Source organism: Cladophialophora bantiana, assembly GCF_000835475.1.
Source record: "Cladophialophora bantiana CBS 173.52 unplaced genomic scaffold supercont1.22, whole genome shotgun sequence".
Lineage (NCBI taxonomy): Eukaryota > Fungi > Ascomycota > Eurotiomycetes > Chaetothyriales > Herpotrichiellaceae > Cladophialophora > Cladophialophora bantiana.
In genome coordinates this window covers 397,214-419,366 of record NW_015971596.1, presented here as the reverse complement: position 1 = coordinate 419,366, position 22,153 = coordinate 397,214, and the positions used below count along the sequence as shown (strand labels likewise).

The 22,153-nt window shown below is 52.5% G+C and overlaps 8 protein-coding genes across 8 annotated transcripts; 4 read left to right on the top strand and 4 right to left on the bottom strand.

Annotated features, from left to right (window-relative positions):
• Positions 1 to 246: 246 nt before the first annotated feature.
• On the top strand, positions 247 to 1,443 carry Z519_11544 (uncharacterized protein; the record flags this gene model as incomplete). The annotated part of the gene is made up of 3 exons (XM_016769255.1): positions 247 to 731; positions 780 to 1,076; positions 1,182 to 1,443. 3 exons carry the CDS (start codon positions 247 to 249, stop codon positions 1,441 to 1,443), a joined length of 1,044 nt encoding a protein of 347 aa, XP_016614628.1.
• Positions 1,444 to 2,065: 622 nt separating this feature from the next.
• On the bottom strand, positions 2,066 to 4,780 carry Z519_11543 (ATP-dependent protease La; the record flags this gene model as incomplete). Its single annotated transcript, XM_016769254.1, has 1 exon — positions 2,066 to 4,780. One exon carries the CDS (start codon positions 4,778 to 4,780, stop codon positions 2,066 to 2,068), a length of 2,715 nt encoding a protein of 904 aa, XP_016614627.1.
• A 406-nt stretch (positions 4,781 to 5,186) lies between these two features.
• Z519_11542 (porphobilinogen deaminase) lies at positions 5,187 to 6,318 on the top strand (the record flags this gene model as incomplete). The annotated part of the gene is made up of 2 exons (XM_016769253.1): positions 5,187 to 5,496; positions 5,561 to 6,318. 2 exons carry the CDS (start codon positions 5,187 to 5,189, stop codon positions 6,316 to 6,318), a joined length of 1,068 nt encoding a protein of 355 aa, XP_016614626.1.
• A 161-nt stretch (positions 6,319 to 6,479) lies between these two features.
• On the bottom strand, positions 6,480 to 7,654 carry Z519_11541 (uncharacterized protein; the record flags this gene model as incomplete). Its single annotated transcript, XM_016769252.1, has 3 exons — positions 6,480 to 7,055; positions 7,107 to 7,383; positions 7,443 to 7,654. The coding sequence occupies 3 exons, from the start codon at positions 7,652 to 7,654 to the stop codon at positions 6,480 to 6,482; spliced, it is 1,065 nt and encodes a 354-aa protein (XP_016614625.1).
• Positions 7,655 to 8,086: 432 nt separating this feature from the next.
• Positions 8,087 to 11,849, top strand: Z519_11540 (uncharacterized protein; the record flags this gene model as incomplete). The annotated part of the gene is made up of 4 exons (XM_016769251.1): positions 8,087 to 8,385; positions 8,446 to 8,810; positions 8,859 to 9,126; positions 9,179 to 11,849. The coding sequence occupies 4 exons, from the start codon at positions 8,087 to 8,089 to the stop codon at positions 11,847 to 11,849; spliced, it is 3,603 nt and encodes a 1,200-aa protein (XP_016614624.1).
• An 802-nt stretch (positions 11,850 to 12,651) lies between these two features.
• On the bottom strand, positions 12,652 to 14,844 carry Z519_11539 (uncharacterized protein; the record flags this gene model as incomplete). Its single annotated transcript, XM_016769250.1, has 3 exons — positions 12,652 to 12,835; positions 12,886 to 13,006; positions 13,077 to 14,844. 3 exons carry the CDS (start codon positions 14,842 to 14,844, stop codon positions 12,652 to 12,654), a joined length of 2,073 nt encoding a protein of 690 aa, XP_016614623.1.
• Positions 14,845 to 16,848: 2,004 nt separating this feature from the next.
• Z519_11538 (uncharacterized protein) lies at positions 16,849 to 18,819 on the bottom strand (the record flags this gene model as incomplete). Its single annotated transcript, XM_016769249.1, has 1 exon — positions 16,849 to 18,819. The coding sequence occupies one exon, from the start codon at positions 18,817 to 18,819 to the stop codon at positions 16,849 to 16,851; it is 1,971 nt and encodes a 656-aa protein (XP_016614622.1).
• A 332-nt stretch (positions 18,820 to 19,151) lies between these two features.
• Positions 19,152 to 21,623, top strand: Z519_11537 (uncharacterized protein; the record flags this gene model as incomplete). The annotated part of the gene is made up of 1 exon (XM_016769248.1): positions 19,152 to 21,623. The coding sequence occupies one exon, from the start codon at positions 19,152 to 19,154 to the stop codon at positions 21,621 to 21,623; it is 2,472 nt and encodes an 823-aa protein (XP_016614621.1).
• Positions 21,624 to 22,153: the final 530 nt, after the last annotated feature.

The following is a 22,153-nucleotide window of genomic DNA, read 5'->3' as shown; positions in this document are numbered from 1 at the left end:
GTTGAAGGGTGAATTGGTGATCCACCAAAATAATGTCCGGCAGCGTGCCTCCGGGGGCAATACTGGTGGTGGCAGTGGAGCGTAGTTGATGTCTTGCGCGAGGCTCTGAAGTCTCGGCGCACCTTCCCCGTCTGCGGGATGCCTTTGAGCTTCCCAAAAGTTCGCAAAGAGGTTTGTTTCCATTGACAGTGAAAAACAGCCCACCACCTTGCACCGCTTTTCTTCTTTTGATCCCAGCTTCGCACGATGCCTCGTGCTACTGCACCTCGTGCGAAGGTGCATGTCAAGCGGACTCCTCCAACCCTATTGACGCATCGGGTACATCCTCAAGACGGCAACGGACCACGACTTTGGAACGCAAAACGACGCATCAAGACCAGCAAAGGTCTACCTTTTTTCCGAGCACATGCTCTGGTCAGTAAAGAAAAACTTCAAGAGTGGAAGAGGACTGCATGGAATCGACTCAATGCAGAAGAGCAACAAGCATTCGACCCTGTCTTTCGCAAAGACGGGTTAAATCTGGAATGGTGGAAGTTGGACAGGAAGAATCTAGAGAGGTTCATGGATACGCACCCCAGCCTACGCGAAGTTTCGAGCGATGTCAAGTCTTTCATCGCTGCTGGTTCAATAAACTTCGAGAAGTCGACAATCCTTCGGATATTGATGGACCCAGCCCGGTATTTCGCAGCTCCTCATAATGTCCCGCTCAGCATGCGCCGGCAGGTTTATTTGTGAGTTATCTACGTCTCTATCGAACTTGTCTTAACAAACTATTTCAGCCCCGACCCCAAGGACGCCGTAGTCTTAATGCGTACGCCGCATCTGGGTCCTCGCTACGCAGCCTTCGATGTACCACTTCACTTCAACAAGATCGACCTCCGAGCCTACCTAAAAGACGTCTATGGCGTCGATGTCCTCCACATCCGCAGCGTGGTGGTACAACAAAAGGTAGAAAGAAAAGATGGCAGAGATAGATACTCTCAAGGTCAATTATTCCGTCCGTCCAGCAAAAAGAAGATGACATGTCTCCTGGCCAAACCTTTTGTCTATCCGGCAGAACCAGACGATCTAGAACCGTAAGCCACTTCCAGAACGTGCTTTTTTTCTTTTCTCCGGTGAAAAGCTTATCTCGTTTTCTTAATGTCAATTGGAACCTGCTGACACACCGTCTATCTGAACAGATGGGAGCACGAACGATACTGGGAATCCATGAAAGCCATCGTGGCGAAGAACCGGGAAGAGTCGGAATGGGGCATGATGAACCCTGACCTGAACCACAGAAAGGCAATCGCTCTGCAGGCTCAGCAATTGCTCAAGGGAAAGATGAAGTGGGCGCCGACGTGGCAGAACTTTGCGGACGATTGGCGAGCCATGCGAGGATTATCGGGAACCTCCAATGCCAACAACGTGCAACCACCACAACCGACGAATTCATCTACGTGAACATTATCATTTTGCTACGGAAGAGGACGAAACCCGAAGTCTTGTACATTACCACCACGAAGCATTCTGCGTTGTATAGCTCCTGGGAACAACTTCGTGTGCACCGCTTTTCGAACTGGAGCGGCACCAGACGGTCACATTGCTCTATGATAGGGAGGCTCCTAAAAGCACCGGCGCCCCTATTTGAACGATAACTAGGCACGTGAACCACAGCATGGAGAAGATGACACGGGATAATGGGGTACACAGTAAATCTGATTAGGACTGAAAGAAGCTACATACTGTGTAGAGAAGGGATGGTTGACGCTTGCTTGCCAAAACGAACCCTGGAACCCAACAGAGAACTATTGACTGCTCCACGCACCCAACTAACAACGGTGGCCCGAACTGAATAGCTAGCTACAATCTGCTCTCAATCTCAGCAAAATGTCGATCCGAGGCCCAGTGTGAATCGGGCCAGATATAGCGAAGGGCTTCATAGACATGCCTGCAAAAGCCAAAATTGTTAGCGAATATTATTCTACTCTACTACTTCGCGGTCGTAAGGAAGGCAGCAAGACAACACAATACAAGACGAATTCGTAGATGGGAACAGAGGGAGAGCGAACAGGAAATAAGTAACTTACTTGACATGCACGATCCTCAAGTCCCTCTTCACCTCCTCCGGCACATCCTTGACATCCTTCTTGTTCCCGTTTGGCAACAGGACCGTTTTCACACCAGCGCGATGGGCCCCGATCAATTTCTCCTTGATGCCTCCGACGGGCATGACTCGCCCTCTAAGACTCACTTCGCCTGTCATAGCGATAGTTGGCGGGACAGTCTTGCCGGAGAACAGCGAAATGAGAGCAACGGTGTGCGCCAATCCCGCACTTGGTCCGTCCTTCGGCACCGCACCGGCAGGACAATGGACGTGAATGGCACGTTTCTCCATGATATCTTCATCTCGATCGTGCGTCAGGCCTAGGTCGTAACTGTGAGCTTTCACCCAGCTAAGGGCGACTTCGACGGATTCTTTAAGCACGTCACCCAGTTTTCCTGTGAGCTGCACACGTCCTTTTCCCGGCATATCCGCGACCTCTATGAAGAGAATGCTTCCTTGCCCACCAGATGAGTAGGCGACCAACCCAGTGACAACGCCGGGACGAGATTGTTTCTCAGCGATTTCTTCTTCGAAGCGTTCTATGCCGAGGATCTCTTCGAGTTCCTCGACGCGCACGACAGGGTTATACTTCGACGTGTCATTAGCGTCGCGAGCATCGGCGTACTGGACTGCCTTGTAACGGCACACACTTCCGATCTCACGTTCAAGGTTGCGTACCCCAGACTCACGTGTATAAGCTGTGATTATAGTGTCCACGACATCGTCAGGGATGACAACTTGTCCTTCGGAGAGACCGTTGGTGCGGATTTGTTTGGGTATAAGATGTTGTTTGGCAATGTGGCGTTTCTCGATTGTCGTGTAGCCGGCCAGGCGAATCGTTTCCATTCGATCGAGTAAAGGCGGCGGAATGGTATCTAGAGAATTGGCGGTGGCGATGAAGAGAACTTTGCTTAGATCGATGGGGATGTTGACATAGTGGTCATTGAAACTGTGATTCTGTTCTGGGTCAAGGACCTCGAGCATTGCAGCTGAAGGGTCGCCGTGGAAATTGTTCGTGCTCACTTTGTCGATTTCGTCGAGGAGGAAGACCGGGTTGGCCACGCCGACTTTCTTCAAGCCACTAACAATCAGGCCTGGCATGGCAGCCACATACGTCCGCCGATGACCTCTGATTTCTGCTTCATCCCTCACACCGCCCAAGGAAATCCGGTGGAATTTCCGGCCGAGGGAAAGGGCGATGGACTTTGCCAGAGACGTCTTGCCTGTGCCAGGCGGTCCAACCAACAAGAGAATTGGAGACTTGTCCACCATGCGCTTCGATTTAAGGACATGGAGCTTGGCAGTCGCTGCATCTCTCTCATTGTCTGGGATCTGCTCGACTTCTCTTTCCTCGCCGTCTTGTCGGGGTGTGAGCTGCTTCGTAAGTCGAGCAATTTGTTGATCGACATCGGCGTTAACCGACTGTTTCAGTTTCAAGACCGCAAGGTATTCAAGCAATCTCTTCTTAATCTTCTCCAGCCCGTAATGATCGTCGTCAAGTTGTTTTCGAGCTCGTTTCAGGGTATCGGAGCCAAGCTGATCATCCGTGACCTTGGTCCAGGGTATCTCGACCAAGTTTTCAACATAGGTGCGAATGACACCATACTCGGCATTGGCTGGGTTCATCTTCTTCAGTCGCCGAAGTTCACGGTCGGCAACCTTTTGGGCCTCAGGCGACAGGCCGGCTTCAGCCACCTTCTTCTTGAGTTCCTCGACTTCGTTTACTTCGTTATCCTCGTCGTCATCACCACCTCGGTTGACGCCAGGCATTCCGGGCGGCGTCATGCCATTGAGACCAGACATTGCCCGCCTCGCTAGAGCTTCCCGTTGCTTCTGATTCAAATCGGAGATGTCAACGCCGATATTGGACGGCAGGGTTGTTGAGGTTATCGTGGTGACTTTAATGTTTCCGTTGATGCCTGAGATCTGCTTATTGAGTAAGGCAAGGACGCGCTCCAGTCTCTCATGCAAATCTAGGGTACTCAAAATTCGCAGTTTCTCCTCGAAGCTTGCTTCGACAATATCCGTCATGAAGTCGGCCAATTGGCCAGCTTGAGAAAGGTCTTTTTTCGCGATGAACAACTCGAAGCGGCGAACAATCAGAGGGGACAGCGCCATAGATGCCGGCCGGAAAAGGGAGGAAAGACGCAGCAGCGTCAAAAGCTCCCGAGATCGTTGCTTGAGTCGAGTGAAACTGGCCCGGAGGTCACCGTCGTTGAGGTCGGGAACCTCATCCTCATAAAAGGTGACTTCGGCTTCAAAATATGGTCTCTCATGTTTAATCTTGTCGATCTTGAATCTTTGGATTCCTTCCACAAGCAAATACGGATCGGCATTAGGACTCCCCTGGACGCTGATAATCTTGGCCAGCGTGCCATACCCATATAAATCCTTCTTTCTAGCCTTGCCCGGGTCTATGTCGGCATAGTCGTAGTCCCGGCTACTCTCTCTTGCAGCGCTGTCGAGCAGCTCCTTGCCATCGGGGCTCAGAAAAGGCGAATTCACAGGAACGCAGCCAACGGGCAGTTGAGCCGATGCGGATCTCGACTTGGTAGCGCGTTGAAAGGCTGACGATAGGAGCAGAGGGATGTCGGCACGGTTGGATACTGAGATGCGGAGAGTGACACCGGGCAGAAGGACGGAATCCTTCGCAAGGGGAATAAGAGGTATCGTTGCTTTGGCTGTGTAGCCCATCTTGGAGTGACAGTGAGGTGGAAGGTAGAAAGTGAAAGGATGGTAGTGAGGGAGGCAAGGACGGAGTTGTTAATGATCTTGCGCTGTTGGATTACTGATTCGGGAGCATCATCATTTGGTGTCGCTGCATGGAAGATGCTCGATATATGCTCGGACGTACCGATCTTCCCTTCCATGGGGATCGAAGCTGCTTGCCGAGGCACGGCATCTTGGGAACATACCGTGGGCGTGTTGGGCGTGGCTCGATGGGACAAAGCACGTGCCAACACGTGACTTTTAATCGGAGCGGCTCGGCGGCAAGGCTCCGCCGCATATCCCACCAAGTTCGACTTCCGCTTCGTCCGCAAAGATTTATTGCATCTGCTATGTCTTAGCTTGAGAAACCACACCTGCCACACGGGAAAGTATGACAACTATCGCGGTCGTCTCAGGCGACAATGCTGCGGCCAGCGACGCTGAGTCGGCCTCCAAAGCGACGTTCAATGTCGGGACCAGAAAATCCAAACTCGCTCTTGTGCAAACGGATCTAGTCGTCAAAGCGTTGGTAACCGCCTGTCCTGAGAACGTCTATGCAATCAAAGCGCGAGATACTGCAGCAGGCGACATTGACAAAATCACGCCCTTCAAGGACATGCCTGTGAAGAATATCTGGACCCACGAATTGGAGACTCTCATGGTTGAGGGACAATTAGATTTTCTAGTTCACTCGCTCAAAGGTTTGCACATGGTCCCGAGGCGAATACTTGGGGCATGGCCGGCTAGACTAACCCATACCCACAGATGTCCCAACGCAGTTGCCTCCGGGTTGCGAGATCGGCGCGGTGCTGGCGAGGGAAGACCCTAGAGACGCCTTCGTCCTCAAAGCTGGAAGACAATCATGCAACATAGAGGATCTCCCTGCCGGGTCAGTCGTAGGAACGTCATCCATCCGACGAACCGCCCAGATTGCGCTCAAATATCCACATTTACGAGTGGTCGATGTCAGGGGTAACGTGGGTACTCGCCTAGCTAAGCTCGATGCTGAGGATGGGCCTTTTGATGCTTTAATCCTCGCCGCTGCCGGACTGATTCGCCTTGGACTCACTGATCGGATTACCCAATACCTAGACTCCAAAAATGGTGGAATGCTTTATGCCGTTGGACAGGGAGCGATTGGCGTTGAGAATAGGTCGTCTGACGGTCGAGTGCAGGGCATGTTGAACATCATCGACCATCAACAAACTCACCTTGCTACAGCGAGCGAGCGGAGTCTCTTGAAGACTCTGGAAGGCGGATGCAGTGCTCCGCTGGGAGTGGAGACCACGTGGATCAAGAATGAAGAGGGTCGCTCACTTCTGCAGCTCAAGGCAGTCGTTGTCAGTACAGATGGCAAGGAGAAGGCTGAAATCGACATGACAGACAGTGTCCAGAGTCGGGAGGATGCCGAGGCGTTTGGAACCAACGTTGCGGCAGAGTTGCTTCGCAGAGGGGCGGACAAAATCCTCGCGGACATCAAAGCGAAGCGGCCAACCACTGTCGCCGACCTTGAGGAGAAATGAAATTGAGCAGTTAGGAGCAGCCCCGAGCTCATTTTGATCCGCGCGGCCGCTTCCGCCTCAAGAGGGCGGCACATGCAAGAACTGGAATTGAAACTGCGATTTGCCGCTGGAAGAATCCAGTCTAAAGCAAATGCTGACTAGTCGCATTGAAGCCAGCCAGATCACCCCCGGTTCAATGTGTTTCCGGCGCCTTTCGGATTCGTCTCGACAAATTCATCCCACTCTCGCGCCTTCATCGTGGCAGCGTCAACTTGCTCCATATTATCCTCGTCGGGCTCGGGCTGAGGTGCATTAGCATTTCCTCCGCCGTCGATAATGCCGCCTCTCCGCCGCTCCTCTTCGAGGTACTCGTCGATGCTCATGGTCGGGAGATTGTGTCCCGGCCTAAACACGCCTTGTCGCAATTGGGTCCGTTTGTCTGTTAGGGTAAATGGCTGAAGAGGCTTTCCGCTAGGGCTAAGTAAGGGACCTCCTCGCCTTGATAGTCCTGCCATTGTGGTGGGCCCATCTACACGCTCAGAATAACTGTCTGGTCGCGCAGGAAATCTCTGATCCGGAGGTGGAGGACCTGGTCTGACTGGCTCAGCGTGCCGCATTTGAGACAAAATTTCCAATTCCTGTGTTATCATGTCCAGAGATGAGAAGGCCTTGTTGACCAAGAGAGCAATCTCGGCCAGATACAGGCTCCTAATAGTCTCATCATCAACATTTGCCTTTTGCGACTCGTCTCTCAGATACTTGTTTGGTCAGTGACCTTGCCGACTTGACAACGATAGACGGGTACAAACCTGGAGTTTTTGCTTCAAGGATTTTTCTTCCTGGAAGCGAGAAATCTTAATCCTGCGTTTTTCTTCGGGGCTGTTCGAGGACACTATTCTGAACGAACTACGTTGTTCGAGGTACCGTTCGTAAAGTTTCCGATCCGAGGTGCCCAATAGGCCGTATTGATCTAGCCGGGTCAAGAACTGTTCGAACAGCTCCGCAGCGTCTCGCAGTGACGCCTGCCGGTGTTCGCCGTATCCTTTGATCTTGACCTCTGCCAGTAGACAGTCCACCGTTAGATATCTGAGGCTGAATTTAGCAGAGAAACCGGACAAGGGATGTCGTCTTCTGTCTTTACATACTGTAGATCTTGGGTAGAGATGTCTTCTACTTCCTCGTTCGTGCTGAACAAAGCCAGATCTTGAATCAGCTGGCGACATTGCTCCAGGTTGTCGATGATGGATTGAAGTGCATGCTTGAAGTCGGCACCTCGAGGGTCGAGATTGTCCAGCCCCTCTTGCTGCTTCTTTGCTTGGTTGAACAGTACCTTCAGAGATGGTTCAGGCGTGTCCATGATGATGCTGTCTGTGGTCTTGTTTGCGCCAGTGACTTCGAGTTATTAGTTATGCTGTCCTTCTTTGGAGAAATGAAGTGATGCAGTAGCGGGTTTCTAGAAGCTTCTCTTCAGCCTTCAGTCACCTCTTGCCGCAATACCTGTGGAGAGAGGAGAGCAAGATTGCTTACATATGTATGTGTGTAGCAGAAGCAGCAGAAGGTTGGAAAGTGGCGGCACATAAAACCGGCCCGACCGGCGACTCGCTCGGGCCAATCAAAAATGCATACAGTGCCAAGGCCGAATATCGCAAGTGACTTTTGAATCTTCCCTCACTCATTGTATCAAGTGACTCACTCACCCTCACAAGGTCCCTGGGAATCCTCTACTTCATTGCAATCCCTCCCCTCCCTTCTCTCTCTGAGATGTTGCACAGAGCCCATGGAGATCAAGATGGCCTCCCCAATACCCCTCCAGGAAGGAAGCCAAAACGATGAGATTCCCATGGAAAAAAATGCCGGTCTCGTCATGGGCACAAACAACAGCAGCATTGTCTCCAAAAGAAGCGTCGAGAAGCTGTATCTTCCCCAACCGCACTTTTATCGTTACTTTGTCCGAAAACCAATCCGTCGCTCTCCCACCATCAACCGAGGATATTGGCTTCGCATGAGAGCCATCGACTGGGTGGTCAGACAGTTTCTGGAGAAGCCCTCAGACTTGAAGAAGGTCATTATGAACTTGGGCTGTGGCTAGTGAGTAAGGACGCCAATTGTCTGCCCTGCTTGATCAAGCCCGGCTTACGGTTGTTGTAGCGATCCCCTTCCTTTCCAATGGATGGCCCACCATGCAGACTTGTGTGCTAATACCAAATTCATCGACGTCGATTTCGAAGAACTCATGATCAGTAAGCGAGACATCATTCTGAATACTCCTAAAATGAGAGAGATGATCTCAACGACGTCGGGCACCGAGGCGGTGAAGGGTGTGGTGCTAGACTCGGACGTGTACGTCGCAATCGGGTGTGATCTACGAAATCCTCCAAGACTGGAGCGCCTTCTAAGATCGGTTGCCGATATCGACCAATGTCTTGTCTTATGTCTCGCCGAAGTCAGCATTACCTACATGGCTACTCAGGATGCGGATGCCCTGATCGCTTGGACCTCTACATTATCTCCAGGTATGTCGAGCTCTGCCTGGAGGAGCACGAAATAACTAATATGCTCAGATGTAACATTCTGCCTGTTGGAACAGCAGTCACCAGATCGTCCAGACAACCCATTTACGGCGGCCATGTTGAAGCACTTTGCGAAACTAGGAACCCCACTTCGGTCCGTTCTGACATATCCCGGTTGTCACACCCAGACATTGCGCTTCCAGGACGCTGGATTCCCTCATGTTGAAATACAGAATTTGTGGGAGCTTTGGGCCGACCCCAGATTTCTGTCTCCGTCTCAGAGAATATCTCTGGATGAGGTTGAGGAATTCGATGAGTGGTGAGTTGGCCTCAGCCCAAGAATCACCTTATGGACTAAACCTAGGATCCAGGGAGGAATTCGCTCTATTCGCATCTCATTACTGCCTTGTAATAGCGCAAACAGGTCCCGAACCTCTCATGCCAGAGCAACAGAGATCTAGGAGGGCATCAGTTGATAGTTTTGCGTCAGACCTGTCAGCAAGGACCGTCTCACCCCACAGAGATAATACGCAATGGTTCGCATACAAATATTCCGCGAATCCGGAGAAAGAAGGGAGGACCCATCATGGGTCGGCTTTTATAGTCCCCGGTCAAGATGCTATAGCTCTGCATGGCGGTGTTGGCCTTCGTGGTCGATTGTCCACCACTTCCGTTTACACATCAACAGACTCGACGCTTCCGTACCCTTCAGTCCCCCCGGAAGAAATAGGTGCCAGGTGTTGCCATACTATCACGACCCTCCACAATGGGCAGAACCTTCTCGTTGGCGGCCGAGGTTCGCCTTCATCGCCTATGAGGGATTGCTGGCTTCAAACGGACTCGAAGTGGGAGAGAGTCCATGACCTTCCGGAACCCCGTTTTCGTCATAGAGCTGCGGCCGTGGTACTTCCCTACGATCAATATGGTGTTGTAGTGTTCGGAGGGAAAACTTCGGCAACCCGAATCGCCATTGACTGTCTGCTATGGGACAAAGAGAACGGCTGGCAAGTTCTCCGCAGTCTCAAAGCTGATCCTATGCCACGGTTTGGGGCATCCTTTGTCCGCCTAGGCTTTAATCATGGCCTCCTCCTCGGTGGAATGCGCCAAGATGGAGTCATTTGCCAAGGACTGTGGAAATGGAGACTGATCATACGGGACAACAAAGTTACGGGAATCAGCTTCAGGGTTTCGACAGCCTTGGACGCCTCTGCGGGCATCTGGCCCTGGCTGAACCGCCTCGGAGCTTCGTATAGCGTCATCAGGGACGAGATTTTGGTCATCGGTGGAGTGGCAAAACATGGCTGCATACCCAAAGACTACGAGATCCTCTCCATCGTGGGCAGTTTCTCTGCCTTCAACGATTACGAGAAGGAGATGGAGTTCAGGGTCGCTTGTGTGTTGCCCAAGAGAGATCCAAATGTCCCGCGTCCTTTCCTGATCGGCCACTCAACGCACTACACTGCGAGACAGACTACTCTGATTGTTGGTGGCGGCGCGACTTGTTTCAGCTTCGGTGCATATTGGAACCCTGGCTGTTGGCTTCTATATGATCGAGAAGCAGGACTGAGCTCGCACTGGGCAATGGTGAAGTCAGAAACAAGGCAATGTGGCCCTCAGCCCACGCCACAAGATGCGCTGGCGTCACGCGTCTCAACTGCCGTGAAGCATGCCAGAATTGCCTCTGAACAAGATTTCACACAGGTGCTGAAGGAGGGCAAACCAAGACTCCTCTCAGGTCTAGACATTGGTCAATGCGTATCTTGTTGGACAGCATCATATCTCCTCTCAAAGATTCCGTCTTCAAAATCGATCGTTGTCCACTCCGCTCCAGCCCGAACCATGAACTTCCAACGCAAAGACTTCGCTTACAAGACGACGACATTCCACGAGTTCATCCACGAGCTGGAATCAAACCCGAATGCGCATATGTACCTCCGTTCCATTTCCAGCACTAATCCAACCACCTTACCTGCCGACCTTTCTACCGACTGGCCCGAACTCGCTCCTGATTTCCACGTCCCTCCTGCCCTCTCGTTTGTGCAGAATAACCAGCACAGCAGTCCTCTCCGCATCAGTGCAAATGTGAATATGTGGCTACATTACGACGTGATGGCCAACGTTCTCTTCCAGATTCGAGGTACCAGAAAACTTATCCTGTTTCCACCGGCGGACGTAAAGCATTTAAATTTCCCACCCGGCTCGACGACGTCGAGCATTGACATCTTCGAAGCGTTTCCTCAACAGCCAGGGTCAGGGGAAGACACAGTGAGATTCGTGCCAAACACGAAGCCTCACATTGCTATTCTAAGGCCCGGTGAGGCGTTGTACATTCCACCATTGTGGGCGCACACGGGGACACCGTTACCTGCTCCGACAAAGCCGGAACCGGCATCAGTGTCAACACCAGTGTCAGAATCAGCTTCAGTTTCAGGTTCAACATCCGCTTCCGCTTCGGCATCTACAACTGCATCCACATCCCAGCTAAATCTCGTTTCTCCTTCTTCCACGACAGCCGTTAGCACCGAAGATAGCAAACCAAGGGATCCCCAAACCCTCAACGAAGCAAGCGACCCCACGAACACGAACATAAACTCAACCTCCGACTCGCACTCAGACTCTCACTCGTCGGACTCAGACTCAAGAATAAACATCTCCATCAACGTCTTCTTCCGCACGCTGCACCCGCACAAGTACGCCGCAGGCCGCGACGTGTACGGTAACCGCGATCTGGCCGCATACGAGGACGGGCGCAGGGACGTGGAAAGGATCGTGCGCCGCTTCCTAAAGACCGACAATGTCAGCAATGACGACGATCACATGCTGAAATCTCATGAGCGCCAGGGTAAGGCGAAGGGTAAAAAAGTCCTGGACCCGGAAGCTCCTGGTAGCAACGCCGCCAACAACAGTGCGGAAGCAGAAGCAAAATCCGGGAGTGGTGGACTTAGCCTTGAATTGGACACGGGCATGATCCCGAAGGACATCGCCAGGGCATATTTGGTTCGGTTGGCCGAGGAATTAAAGGAAAAGGCCGACAAGTTGTAAATACTACCTAGCTAGGTAGCTACTGCCGGTGAGCATGGCACGGAAAAAGGGGAGAGGGAGAGAGGGAATTCAACTCCCCCTAGTACCGACTACCTAACCTGCTTGGGAACATGGGAATTTTCTGCGCAAGCGATCACTTAATTGGTAAAGAAACAAAAGCTAGGCAGATGGTGGGGAATCAAATGTAGAAGACCTTTTGTAGCTGAAGAGGTCCCTCATCCATGCCATGCCCTCGAGCAACCTGCTCTCAAATAACTCGTATAGCCTAGCTCCGGTGGCCTAGTAGCTTTTTATAGCAAAACCCAGAACCCGAGGCTAGGGCCTGTTGCCCGCGTTCACTAGATAGCACAGCAGAGCGCGACACTGCAAGGCTGTAGTGTTGAATCCTCGTTCCAATATAAGGTCGTCAACACAGGACCAAACCACCCATGACGCACCCGCCCGTTGAGGTCTTGTCGCTCATCCGAAAATACCCATACCCTGCCTATATATGTCCAGTCATCAAACCTTCATAACATGTCGTTCAACATCCGTCGTCCATCGTATATCCAATCCGTTAACATCCGCGGTCATGACACATTTGGCTCATCGTATATCGACACAATATTGTCACAACAGTAACAACAATAACTGCAACAGGTCTGTAAAAGATGTCGCATGTCTGGCCACGAGGGCAGGAGGATATGCCTTAATCCAGCTCTTTTGAATCTGCCCTGCATACGCAGAGCCAATAGATGAACCATAATTGGACCCGCTGAGAGTCCGAGGCCAGCAACAGGTACAGTCTCGGAAAATTCAAGGGTCATGACCGTGCATAAGGCCTGTTCATTGCCGCAATCTCCCTTGCGACGGTTGCCCACTCAAGTTCCCTCTTGACAATTACACCGCGCTTCTCCTGCTGTAGCTCGTCCCATTTCATCAATTCGTAGACGAAGCGCAGGTGCGGCTGGATGATGACGTTGAGGCGGCGAGCGCGAACAAAGCAGCTACATCGGCTATGAGTATCACGACACTGAGTGACAAAAGGGGGACTTACTATGCACGGGGAAAGCTCAGCCCTTGACTTGCCATGACTTCGGCAATGCAAATGGTTGCGGAGCGAGAGACGCCAACACGGCAGTGGACCAATGTCGCGGTGCCGTCCTGCTTCCCTTGTTCTGGAGGGTGCATCAGCCACCGGCACTCTGCAATTGCATTTTTGTTGGTGCTGCCGACGTGGAGACTCACCTATAAATCCGAGACACCTTTCCATCTCTAACGTCAATTCGTCGATCCCGTTATCCTGCACACGATCTACCATCATCAGATTTTCTCGTCCCCAGTCGTTTACTTCTTGTTCCGTCCAGGAGACCGGCTCCCCGACACTCAATATCCGCCGAATACCCAATAAGTTGAGCATCTGGGGATTGTTCGCGTGGGTTAGATTGCCTAGGTACATGTACGGGAGAATGCGACTCGGCAAGCTACCGTCAAGTTTAGCCAGCCATGCTGGGGGTTCTATGGAGGCCATCTTCGAGGACTCGAATTTCGGAGATTCACCAAGAATGCGACCTTGGATGGCGTTCAATAGAGCGACGTCGGAAGGGTAGGCGAAGAAATTGCGCTGCTTTTCAACGTGCAAGCGTATCCACGCCTCATGTAAGGGAACGCCTTCAGCGTACATGAAATACGCGACGGCTAGCATTGAGGTTTCGGTGTATCCATCTGCGCAGTGCAGAAGGACTCGCCGGGGCCTCGGAGCAAATTCACTCATCTGGATGTCGCCGTCTTCGTCTTTGCACTTGGTGACAGGTTTCACGGCATGAGTGAGGTTGTATAGCCATCGACACATACGTAGGATGCCGTCAGCTTCAACTTGTGACCATGATGGTGGCAGAATACTTCCCGAGCTGGGGAAAGCCAGGTGTACAGGGTCATCATCCTCGTCGCGATCCTCGAGCTGTCTCAACTTTGCGGCTAGAAGTTTGTCGTCAGGCAGGGTTGCGTGATCGCTGGCTTCCACATATAGGTCGTAGCTCGGGTCATCGAGGCTGGATGGCGGGTTGGTGTACGGTCCTGGTGATGGGCCTTGAGAGACGGCGTGCGAGATTTCCGAAGCCTTGGACATGGCGCACATTTCTCGCCTTTCTTGTTGGAGGAAGTCGAGTGTATGGTCCTGGTATTTGCCTTCGGAGTCAATGGCCACCAATTCCGGATACAACTGCTCAAAGTCTTCAAAGGACTGCGTCAGCACAAAGGTGTTGAATGTCTCAGGATATTGGCCGATGGTTTCCAATTCCTTTCGCCATTTCTTCTGCACGGATGCTGTTCTCTCGGCCACGGACCTGATGATACGGTGATCTGTGTCTTCATCGCCGTAGACGATGATGTCCGACACCAGTGCCATTTTGGCCGCTTGAATATGGAAATTGCGGACGGAGAACCCTTCTCGAGGATCACAGTCGACGAAGCCCCTGCCATTGCTCTCCGACAGGTTGAGGACTTCATCTGGGGCAATGGCGCCTTTGATTCTCGAGCGACTTAGGTCACCGCCAGCTTTTATTATAGTTATCCCGCGCAGACATTTTGGTATTCTTCGCAGCGACTTCTTCCGAGCGACAAAGAAAGCCAACTGGATATGGTTCTCTGGATGGAGGCCATGGAGCCATGGAAAGACGGACGAGGGATGAGGAAGGGGTTGACAAGAATAGTGTTCGAGAGCTTCGGCTACCTGTCTCGCAGAGATGCCATATATCGGAGGAGAACTGCACAACTTCTGGTAGTTGCTGGCGGGGTGTAGGAGCGAGGTGGGTTTGGGGGCGACGTTTCGAAGTGGTGGAGAGTTGGGTGGAGTGATATGCGACTGTGAGGGAACTGGTCCTGGCGGACAGTAAGGCAGGTGTTTGTTGGGGATGGGTGTCGAGGATCGGGCCTGGTTCAGCGAAATGGTCGGGCCGAGGGGTGGAGGAGTCGATTGTCGAACTTGGGGTTGTTGTTGGACCACAACTGTAGCCATCTTGCTGCAACTGACTGCGAGACAAAGTGAAATATACTCGGTCTTTGATCCTGAGTAGGGAACTCCTCCCAGGCTCGTCCTGCACCCCCAGGAGTCCTAGCCGGTCCTGCTCAAGGGCAGGGATCGAGGAGAAGAAACGGTCGAACACGTGCAGTCCGAATAGTTCCTGTCAATCAGCCACGGCCAGGAGATTAGGTATAGGCAGGGCCGGGAACGAGGTGCTCGTTCGTCGTTGTGCACTCTCACGACGTTATCAGCCGTGTGGGAGAGGAGGATGGGAAGAGGTTGGGTTGGGGTCAATAGAGGAGTGTATATGTATAGTTCGGTACGAGCGTCACGCAACACGTCCTGATGGATCTAGAGAGGCGAGGGGCAGACAGATGTCAAATCTGGACTCAGATCGTCCGGTCTCGCGACAACAACGAGCCAGGGAAGTAATCAGAAGGAAATAGTTGTGTCGAGGTCAAGTTGTGGAATACACGGCAGGTGGGAAAGTCTGGAGAAGGAAGAGGGAGGAGACACCAGAGATCCACAGTGGACGAGGTGATTCCTGAGGGCAGACACCAGAGTGGCAGAGAGGGGGAGGAATCGAGGGATGGTGGGGCAGCAATGGTTAAAAGAGCCACCAAAGGACGCCCCAGCATGTCGCCCAGCGCGCCCTCAACCCATCACTCAGTAAAATGTTCGGGGGGAGGCCAGAGCTTGCCGGGGCTAGGCAGCCTGTTCCGTGCCAATGGCCCCCTCGCGATGCTTAGGAACGCGAGGGGGGGAGCGAGGGCGGTTCGGGGGTGGTGGGGACCGGGGACGTGACTGGTGGGAACACCCAGAAATGGCGTCTAGGGACTGATAGCCTGTTGGTAGCTGCTGTTTACGGCCGCCGGGGGCATGCAGAGCTATGCACATCGCGAGGGAGGCCAGTGAGGCTAGTCCAGGCTAGTGCCCCTAAGAGTCAAGACCACCGCAGCCACGCATTAGCCGAACCCGTCGAGGTCGTGAGCACCAGACACCACTCTCTCTTTGCCGTCATGATAACAGAATAAAATCGCACACAGCTTCCGCAATATGTGGGATGCGAATCCTGAGTAATCCTCACGCCAAACATGTGCCAGCCAAGCCAGCAATGGCATGTGAGCGGCCGGCGCTCCCAGGGTCAGAGTTGGTGTCGGCATGAAGCGCAGTCGAGATGCTGCAGCAGAGCCATCGCCATTGGCACACACTCCTAGATCCCCCTCCTCTAGCATCAGATCCCTGCCCCAAGTCCAACTCGACCACTGGTCGATCCAGCATATGGTTTTGCCGAGGTGAGAGGCCGGCGAGGGGCTTTCGGCCATGGTGCGTAAGAGAGGGAAACCACCAGTGTCAGTGGTCACCAAGCGTCGAGTCTGGGGAAGCACGAGCGGGTCTCCATTGAAGTCCCGCATCTGTCATCCGGTATCCGGTAATGTTCTCAATTATCTGAGTCTGTCGACCCGAAGAGGGAGACAGCCACCAGTATAATCCTGCCAGAGCAAGGACACGAACCTCTTCGTCGTGGCGCCTACACCGGGCAAGATGGACGATGGACGAGGGCTGATCATGCTGCTGCTGCTGCTGCTGCTGCTTGCTGCCCCAGAACGTCGATCACTTCTGCGCCCATGTTTTGACTTTCTTCAATCACCCTGATGATCCTCCTCCGTATCGACTCTGAAGCTCTGTGATCTTCGATCTTATAAGCGATCGCCCCCATCCTTCCCATGACCCTGGTCTTTCTAGTCCTCCATTCCCTCCCGCATCGAATTCATCAGCCATGCGATCCTGCAGTATCAATTGCGCCAGTTAGTTTGCCACGAAGGGGTGACGGCATTCACATGGCTTCTGTGGCCTCTTGGCGGGCTTCTTCGAGCCGGACCGGGCTTCTCAAGGGCTAGAGTAAACCTAGTGAAAGCGGGCGCCGTCTTGCCTTCCGACGAGAATGTGCAGAAAACGTCTTGCGGATAGTTCTGCAGTCTTTGGAAATAAAAACACTCATGTGGCTGCCAAACAGAACAGCGACTCGACAGGATTACCCTCTTGGTCAGCGTGATAACTCGCACACCCTCCAACCGACATTGCGAATTCTTCGGCGAATTGTGACGCGAGCATCCCAGCATCTCCCCATTCCCTCTTTCCACCGTCAAAAGACGCCAATGGAAAATCGCCCGCAGTTGAAAAGTCATCACCTTGCTGTTTGACCGTGGCCTCCAAAAGAGGAGTAATAAGCGAGGTCCCATACAGTTTTTGCTCTTGACGCATCAGTCGAGCGATCTCGTCATCCGCTGTCAGCGCTTTATCACCAGCCAAATTGATCTTTGGGACTCCATTATCAGATGGCTGGTCTTCTTTCTCCGCGATGTATTCTTCTGGGGATTGAGGTAGCTCGCTGTGTATCGTCACTGCCGATAATCCTTCCCTGTCCATAAAACTCGGGTACAGCACGTAATAGCCACGCGCTTGCATCATCTCAAGCATGGGCAACAACCATGCGGGATATTCGTGTGACAGTATAGGTGCGGACTTTGTCTTGGACGTAAGCTCTGGGTCAAGGAGGAGTCGGTAAGACAGGAATGTGTGGAATTCTACCCATCGATCTCCGAAATAGAGCACCGCAGTCGATGCGGGCGCTTGCCAAAGAGTGAAAGGTTTCGAAGATTGCTCTCCCGACGGCGCTTTCGTTTTCAAGTCTGGCCCGTATCGAGGTAGATCCAGCGAGATACCGGCCAAGTGCGGGACCACGCCTGTAGCCTGCGATGAGTACCCATACTCAAGTAAAGTGTACATTAAAAACTGGAAGTAGTTTGACGAGAGCTCGGCATTGGACGATAGCAGCAGAAGATGAGATGTGCTCGCTGCAACAGGGTAGAAGGATTCGACCGTGCGCATGGATGCCTGCACAGGGGTCATGAGCCTTCCATCAAGCCTGTGCCTTATGATGAGTCTGCTCTCGCTGCCGGCGCCATTGGCAGGCCACCGAAAATTAGACAAATATCGGGCCAGGAAGGGATCAACATTGTTGGGGAGCTCAATTATCAATCTGGGAAGCGTCCATCCCGAGTAGTCGGCGTCTTTGATTGATCGCAGAAGCCGCATAAGCGAAGCTGAAGACTCTCGTTGCGCTTGGATTACGATGTCAATCTGGACTTTGTCGAGTTGCGAGAGTGATGCAGCGTCCAAGGATGAAATCCAAGACAGACTCTGCAGGCTGCCAGGGGGAAGGGTTATCAGAGAAACACCAAGCGACGACGTCTTGTCCCTTAAAGCATTAACAAAAAAGTCATCCTCGCCTTCTGCAGTCACCACCGCATGCAGTCGTATGGCAGAATGGATATGTCCCAAACTCGCACCTGCACTGACCTCCAACCGCGACGTAGATGACTGAGCCGCATGGTCCGGTCGAGCATCGTGCAAGTATATTTTACATCCCAGATCTTCAATCCCATTCGCTGCACGAATCTCTGGCCAGGCTGCGACATGGCGCCCCATGAATGCAAGGTGAACTCGGGTTCGGTTATGTTGTGCCATTGAGCACGCCAGAGGCAGTAACTGAGGCACACTTTTCAAGTCTGAAACAGCGAAGAGAACATTTCCTTTCATATCTCGAGTCCGAGCAGGCTCTTGCAAGGTCTTGGCCAGGTCGTAGAATTTTATGGGGCCCTCGTAACTCTGGTCGGAGCCTTGAAGGCCTTCTTGAGATTTGCTCCCATACGGGCCCCGTGACCCTGGGTGTAGTCGACCGTAGCGGTGATCATATCGTTCGGAAACAGGCGGGAGGTCTGTTGGCATGTGCTTGAAGAAGAGGTATAGTAACCATGCCGCGAGCAGGACCAGGATTATGCGCCTGCGTCGAAACGACTTCCACCGACCGACGAGGAGGTTGTAGGTCTTGGACCGACGAAGAGTGAAGGTGTCTGGAGGCTCATGGCTCCTGCTTTCTGAGTGAAAGCGGCTTCTGGCAGCCATTCAGCCTAGCCGCAAAGCAGAATTGGTTCACATTGATGCCAGCTTGTGTCTTTGGAGAGTAAATGCGCGACAGTCGAAGCCGAAATGCAAGCTGTTGGGGTAAGAATTCGTCTGACCGCCATAAATCAAAGTCGGCAGCCCCTGCGGTCGCAGCGGCTCACAGAAATTGTTTTCGTCAGACGATATTATTTCCAAGCTCCAATGCCGCTCTTCCTGGTAAACTGAACTTCAACTGCGATCAGCCCACTTTCACGCAGAGCTACAAGTCGACTTTTCTCGTCCATCGAGAACCAAGTTTTGGCAACAACGGGGGAGAAGCCTCAACCGAGGCAATGCGAGGCTTATGGACTCAAGCGTCTCGACCAAGACTGAGAAGCTCTCACTCCCTCTCGTCAACCGACTCGCTCACGTCTGCGCTTGTTCGAAAGACCACCACCAGACCCCCAAGACGCCGCCCAGGCTTCGGAGATGCATTTACCGTCCTTTTGACCCCTGTCCTCGCGGCTGCCCTCTTCGTCGACACAAGCTGGAAGTCGAAACAGCGAAAAGACTGGGATGAGAGGCTCGCGGCCCTCGACAATGAAATAGATTCGCTAAAGGAGCGGGAACGGCAGCTCCGGAGCTCCCTTCAACTCCGTAACGTTCGGGCTGGACTGTCTCCACAACGAAGATATTATGCCACGGCCGTGCAAGCGCAGGTTCCAGACGATGAGGTCCCCAGGGATATTGAGATGCCAATTTGGTCGGCCGACCCAGGCCAGGAAGACAACGTAACAGAGGATGAGGGGATACCGATACGGCAAGTGGTCTCTGCACGGGAGTTTTCAGCTGAGCAGTTATCAAACTTCAAACGCTACCATCGCCTGAACGCCATCACACTGGCTCTCAGAATGCTCCTGCATCTCCGCGTCGGACCCAATCATTTCTACTCGATTTTTCCATCGGACGACCCAATGGACAGTGCGACCAATGAAACCTCTGAGGATGTTGGGCTTCCTTCAGACACCAATCGCCTGGCTGAGATGCTCGCTCTGACAAGGAAGCAGATGCGTTCGCTAGGCAATCTAGAAGACCTCTTCTATGTGGCCCCTCGGATCCAAGCGCAAGCCGCCAGAGGTGGTCTTCAGCAAGCCATAAAAGAGTTAACGGCCGAATTTGATGCCGGGCATATCTCACTGGCTGGGCTGATTGATGGATATGGAAAAGCGGTGCTTCAGACGGACGAATTACCCTCTGTCTCCGTCTATGTTATGCTCATTCGATCTCTTTCCAAAGTCGGGAGCCACAGCTTAGCCTATCATGCCGTCGCCGCCTTGAAAAGGAGTACCCTACCACTCTCTGACCCTGCGATCTTCTACATGCTGTTGCAAATTGGTCGAGCCTGCGACTCTCGCTCGCTGAATCACATGCTGCACTTCATAGCAAAGGCAGACAATCCGCTAAATGTGATCCACAAGTGGGAAAAGGCACGCGTCAATGGACTGGACCTGCCAGTTCCGACCACGCTGAACCCACGCCTTTTGATGGTCCTGGTTTATGCATCGCTGAGATGCGAGCAACCGACGCGGGCTGAAGCTTGGCTGACGCTTCTCCGCGAAGCGGACTACGGGAGCATGTGGAAAGATGATCTGTTCAGAAGTTTTCTCGCCTACTACTCTCAGCATGGGAACTGGGAAGAGGGCAAAAAATGGGTACAACGATCTGTCAAACACGCATTAACCATCGCGAATCAATCGATTGATCGGTTAGCGCGTGTGATATACCGCATGTTGGATCTGTGTGTGCGCTGCCGCAAACTTGCAGAGTATACGACAATCCTCGACGCTGCAGTTGACTCCGGTATTAGACCGCCACTGGTCGATAAAACTCAGAATGACCGCAGGACATTTCACCCGCGAACCCGGAGCATCCTCCTAGAATGGGAATCGCTCCCTCTTCCGGACAACGTTGAAGAGTGCCCGGTGCAGGAGAAGGCCAGGTCTTTCCAATTAGCATGCAGGTCTTTAATGGAGGAGCTTTCCGGAAGACCCCAAAAAGCCCAGAGCTCCCACGATAATGTGGATAGCGAATTGGTACTAATGGCCCCCACGGTTCAAAGCCCGAATCTTCGGTATACCGTGCGAAGACCGACGCCAGCCTCCCCGGCGACGACTGACGTCGATCATTCCTCGGTTGAGCTAGGCAAACTGCAAAGCAGATTGACCCAGCAGGAAGCCATTATCACACAGCTGAAAATGAAATTGGACCTTTCAGAACTACGACAACGGTCTTACCAAGAAGAACAAGCTCAAAAAGCACAACGATGGATCAAAAACACTTCCGCATTGGCAGAGGAGCTGCGAGACTCGAAAGAACGATATGAAAGACTTCAGAAGCTGAATGAACTCTACGAGAAGGAGCGCGCAAACATGCGAGCAGAGATGTCAGCTTTGAAAGCTGTTGCTGAAAAATTGGTGCTGCAGGGACAGAACCCAACCACTGAAGTGTCGGCGGTGGGCAGAACTGAAGCACAGCTGCCTGAGATTGAGATAGTGACAAAGGAGGAAGTGTCGACTTTACCCGAGCAAAAACCTACACCAATTAAGGGAGAAAACTCACCACCAGAGACTAGAGCACCGACGAGACTAATCGAAATGCCCAACGTTCGGAGAAATCGGTCCAAAATTGGCCCCATTTCTACGACTCCGGGAGAGATCAGAATTCGGACGTTCTCGAAACATTTCGACAAGGATATCAGACCGAGGACGTTCAAGAGGGTTCAGCTCAAGACACAACCGGCTCCAGACTCGGCTTTGGTGCCTTGATGTAAGAGCCTAAATGCCAGCGGCTTTTTACGTCGAGCCATTATTATGTAACGATGGCAACTCTGGATTTATAGTGAGATGTTGGTTCCGGAGATGTTTTGTTCTGTGTGAAGTCAACAGCGTTACTGTCATAGCCAACCGATCTCAGATCCCATGCGGGAGTGACCGACCGCGCTGCTATAACACAGATGGCTCGATACGTTGTGCAAATCAGATCCTGAGTCACATCGTCATCGAACGGACTATCTAGTAGCATCGTTGGTCCTCGCGTCTCTCAGCAAACCTACGAAATAGTGGCAATAGTGGCAATAGTGGCAACATTTGTATCCTACGAAACACTTAACTACGTAACTCACCTCCCGACAAATCTCTCTATCTACCTACACGTATATTAGCCGGCCTATAGACCTAAAGTTCTAGAAAGTCTCGACGAGGCTCGTGAAAAAGAAGTGAAGGAAAAAACCACCACTATAATAAGGTTGAACGAATAAGATAGGACGGGAATAAGAATAAGCGTATAGAAATGGCTC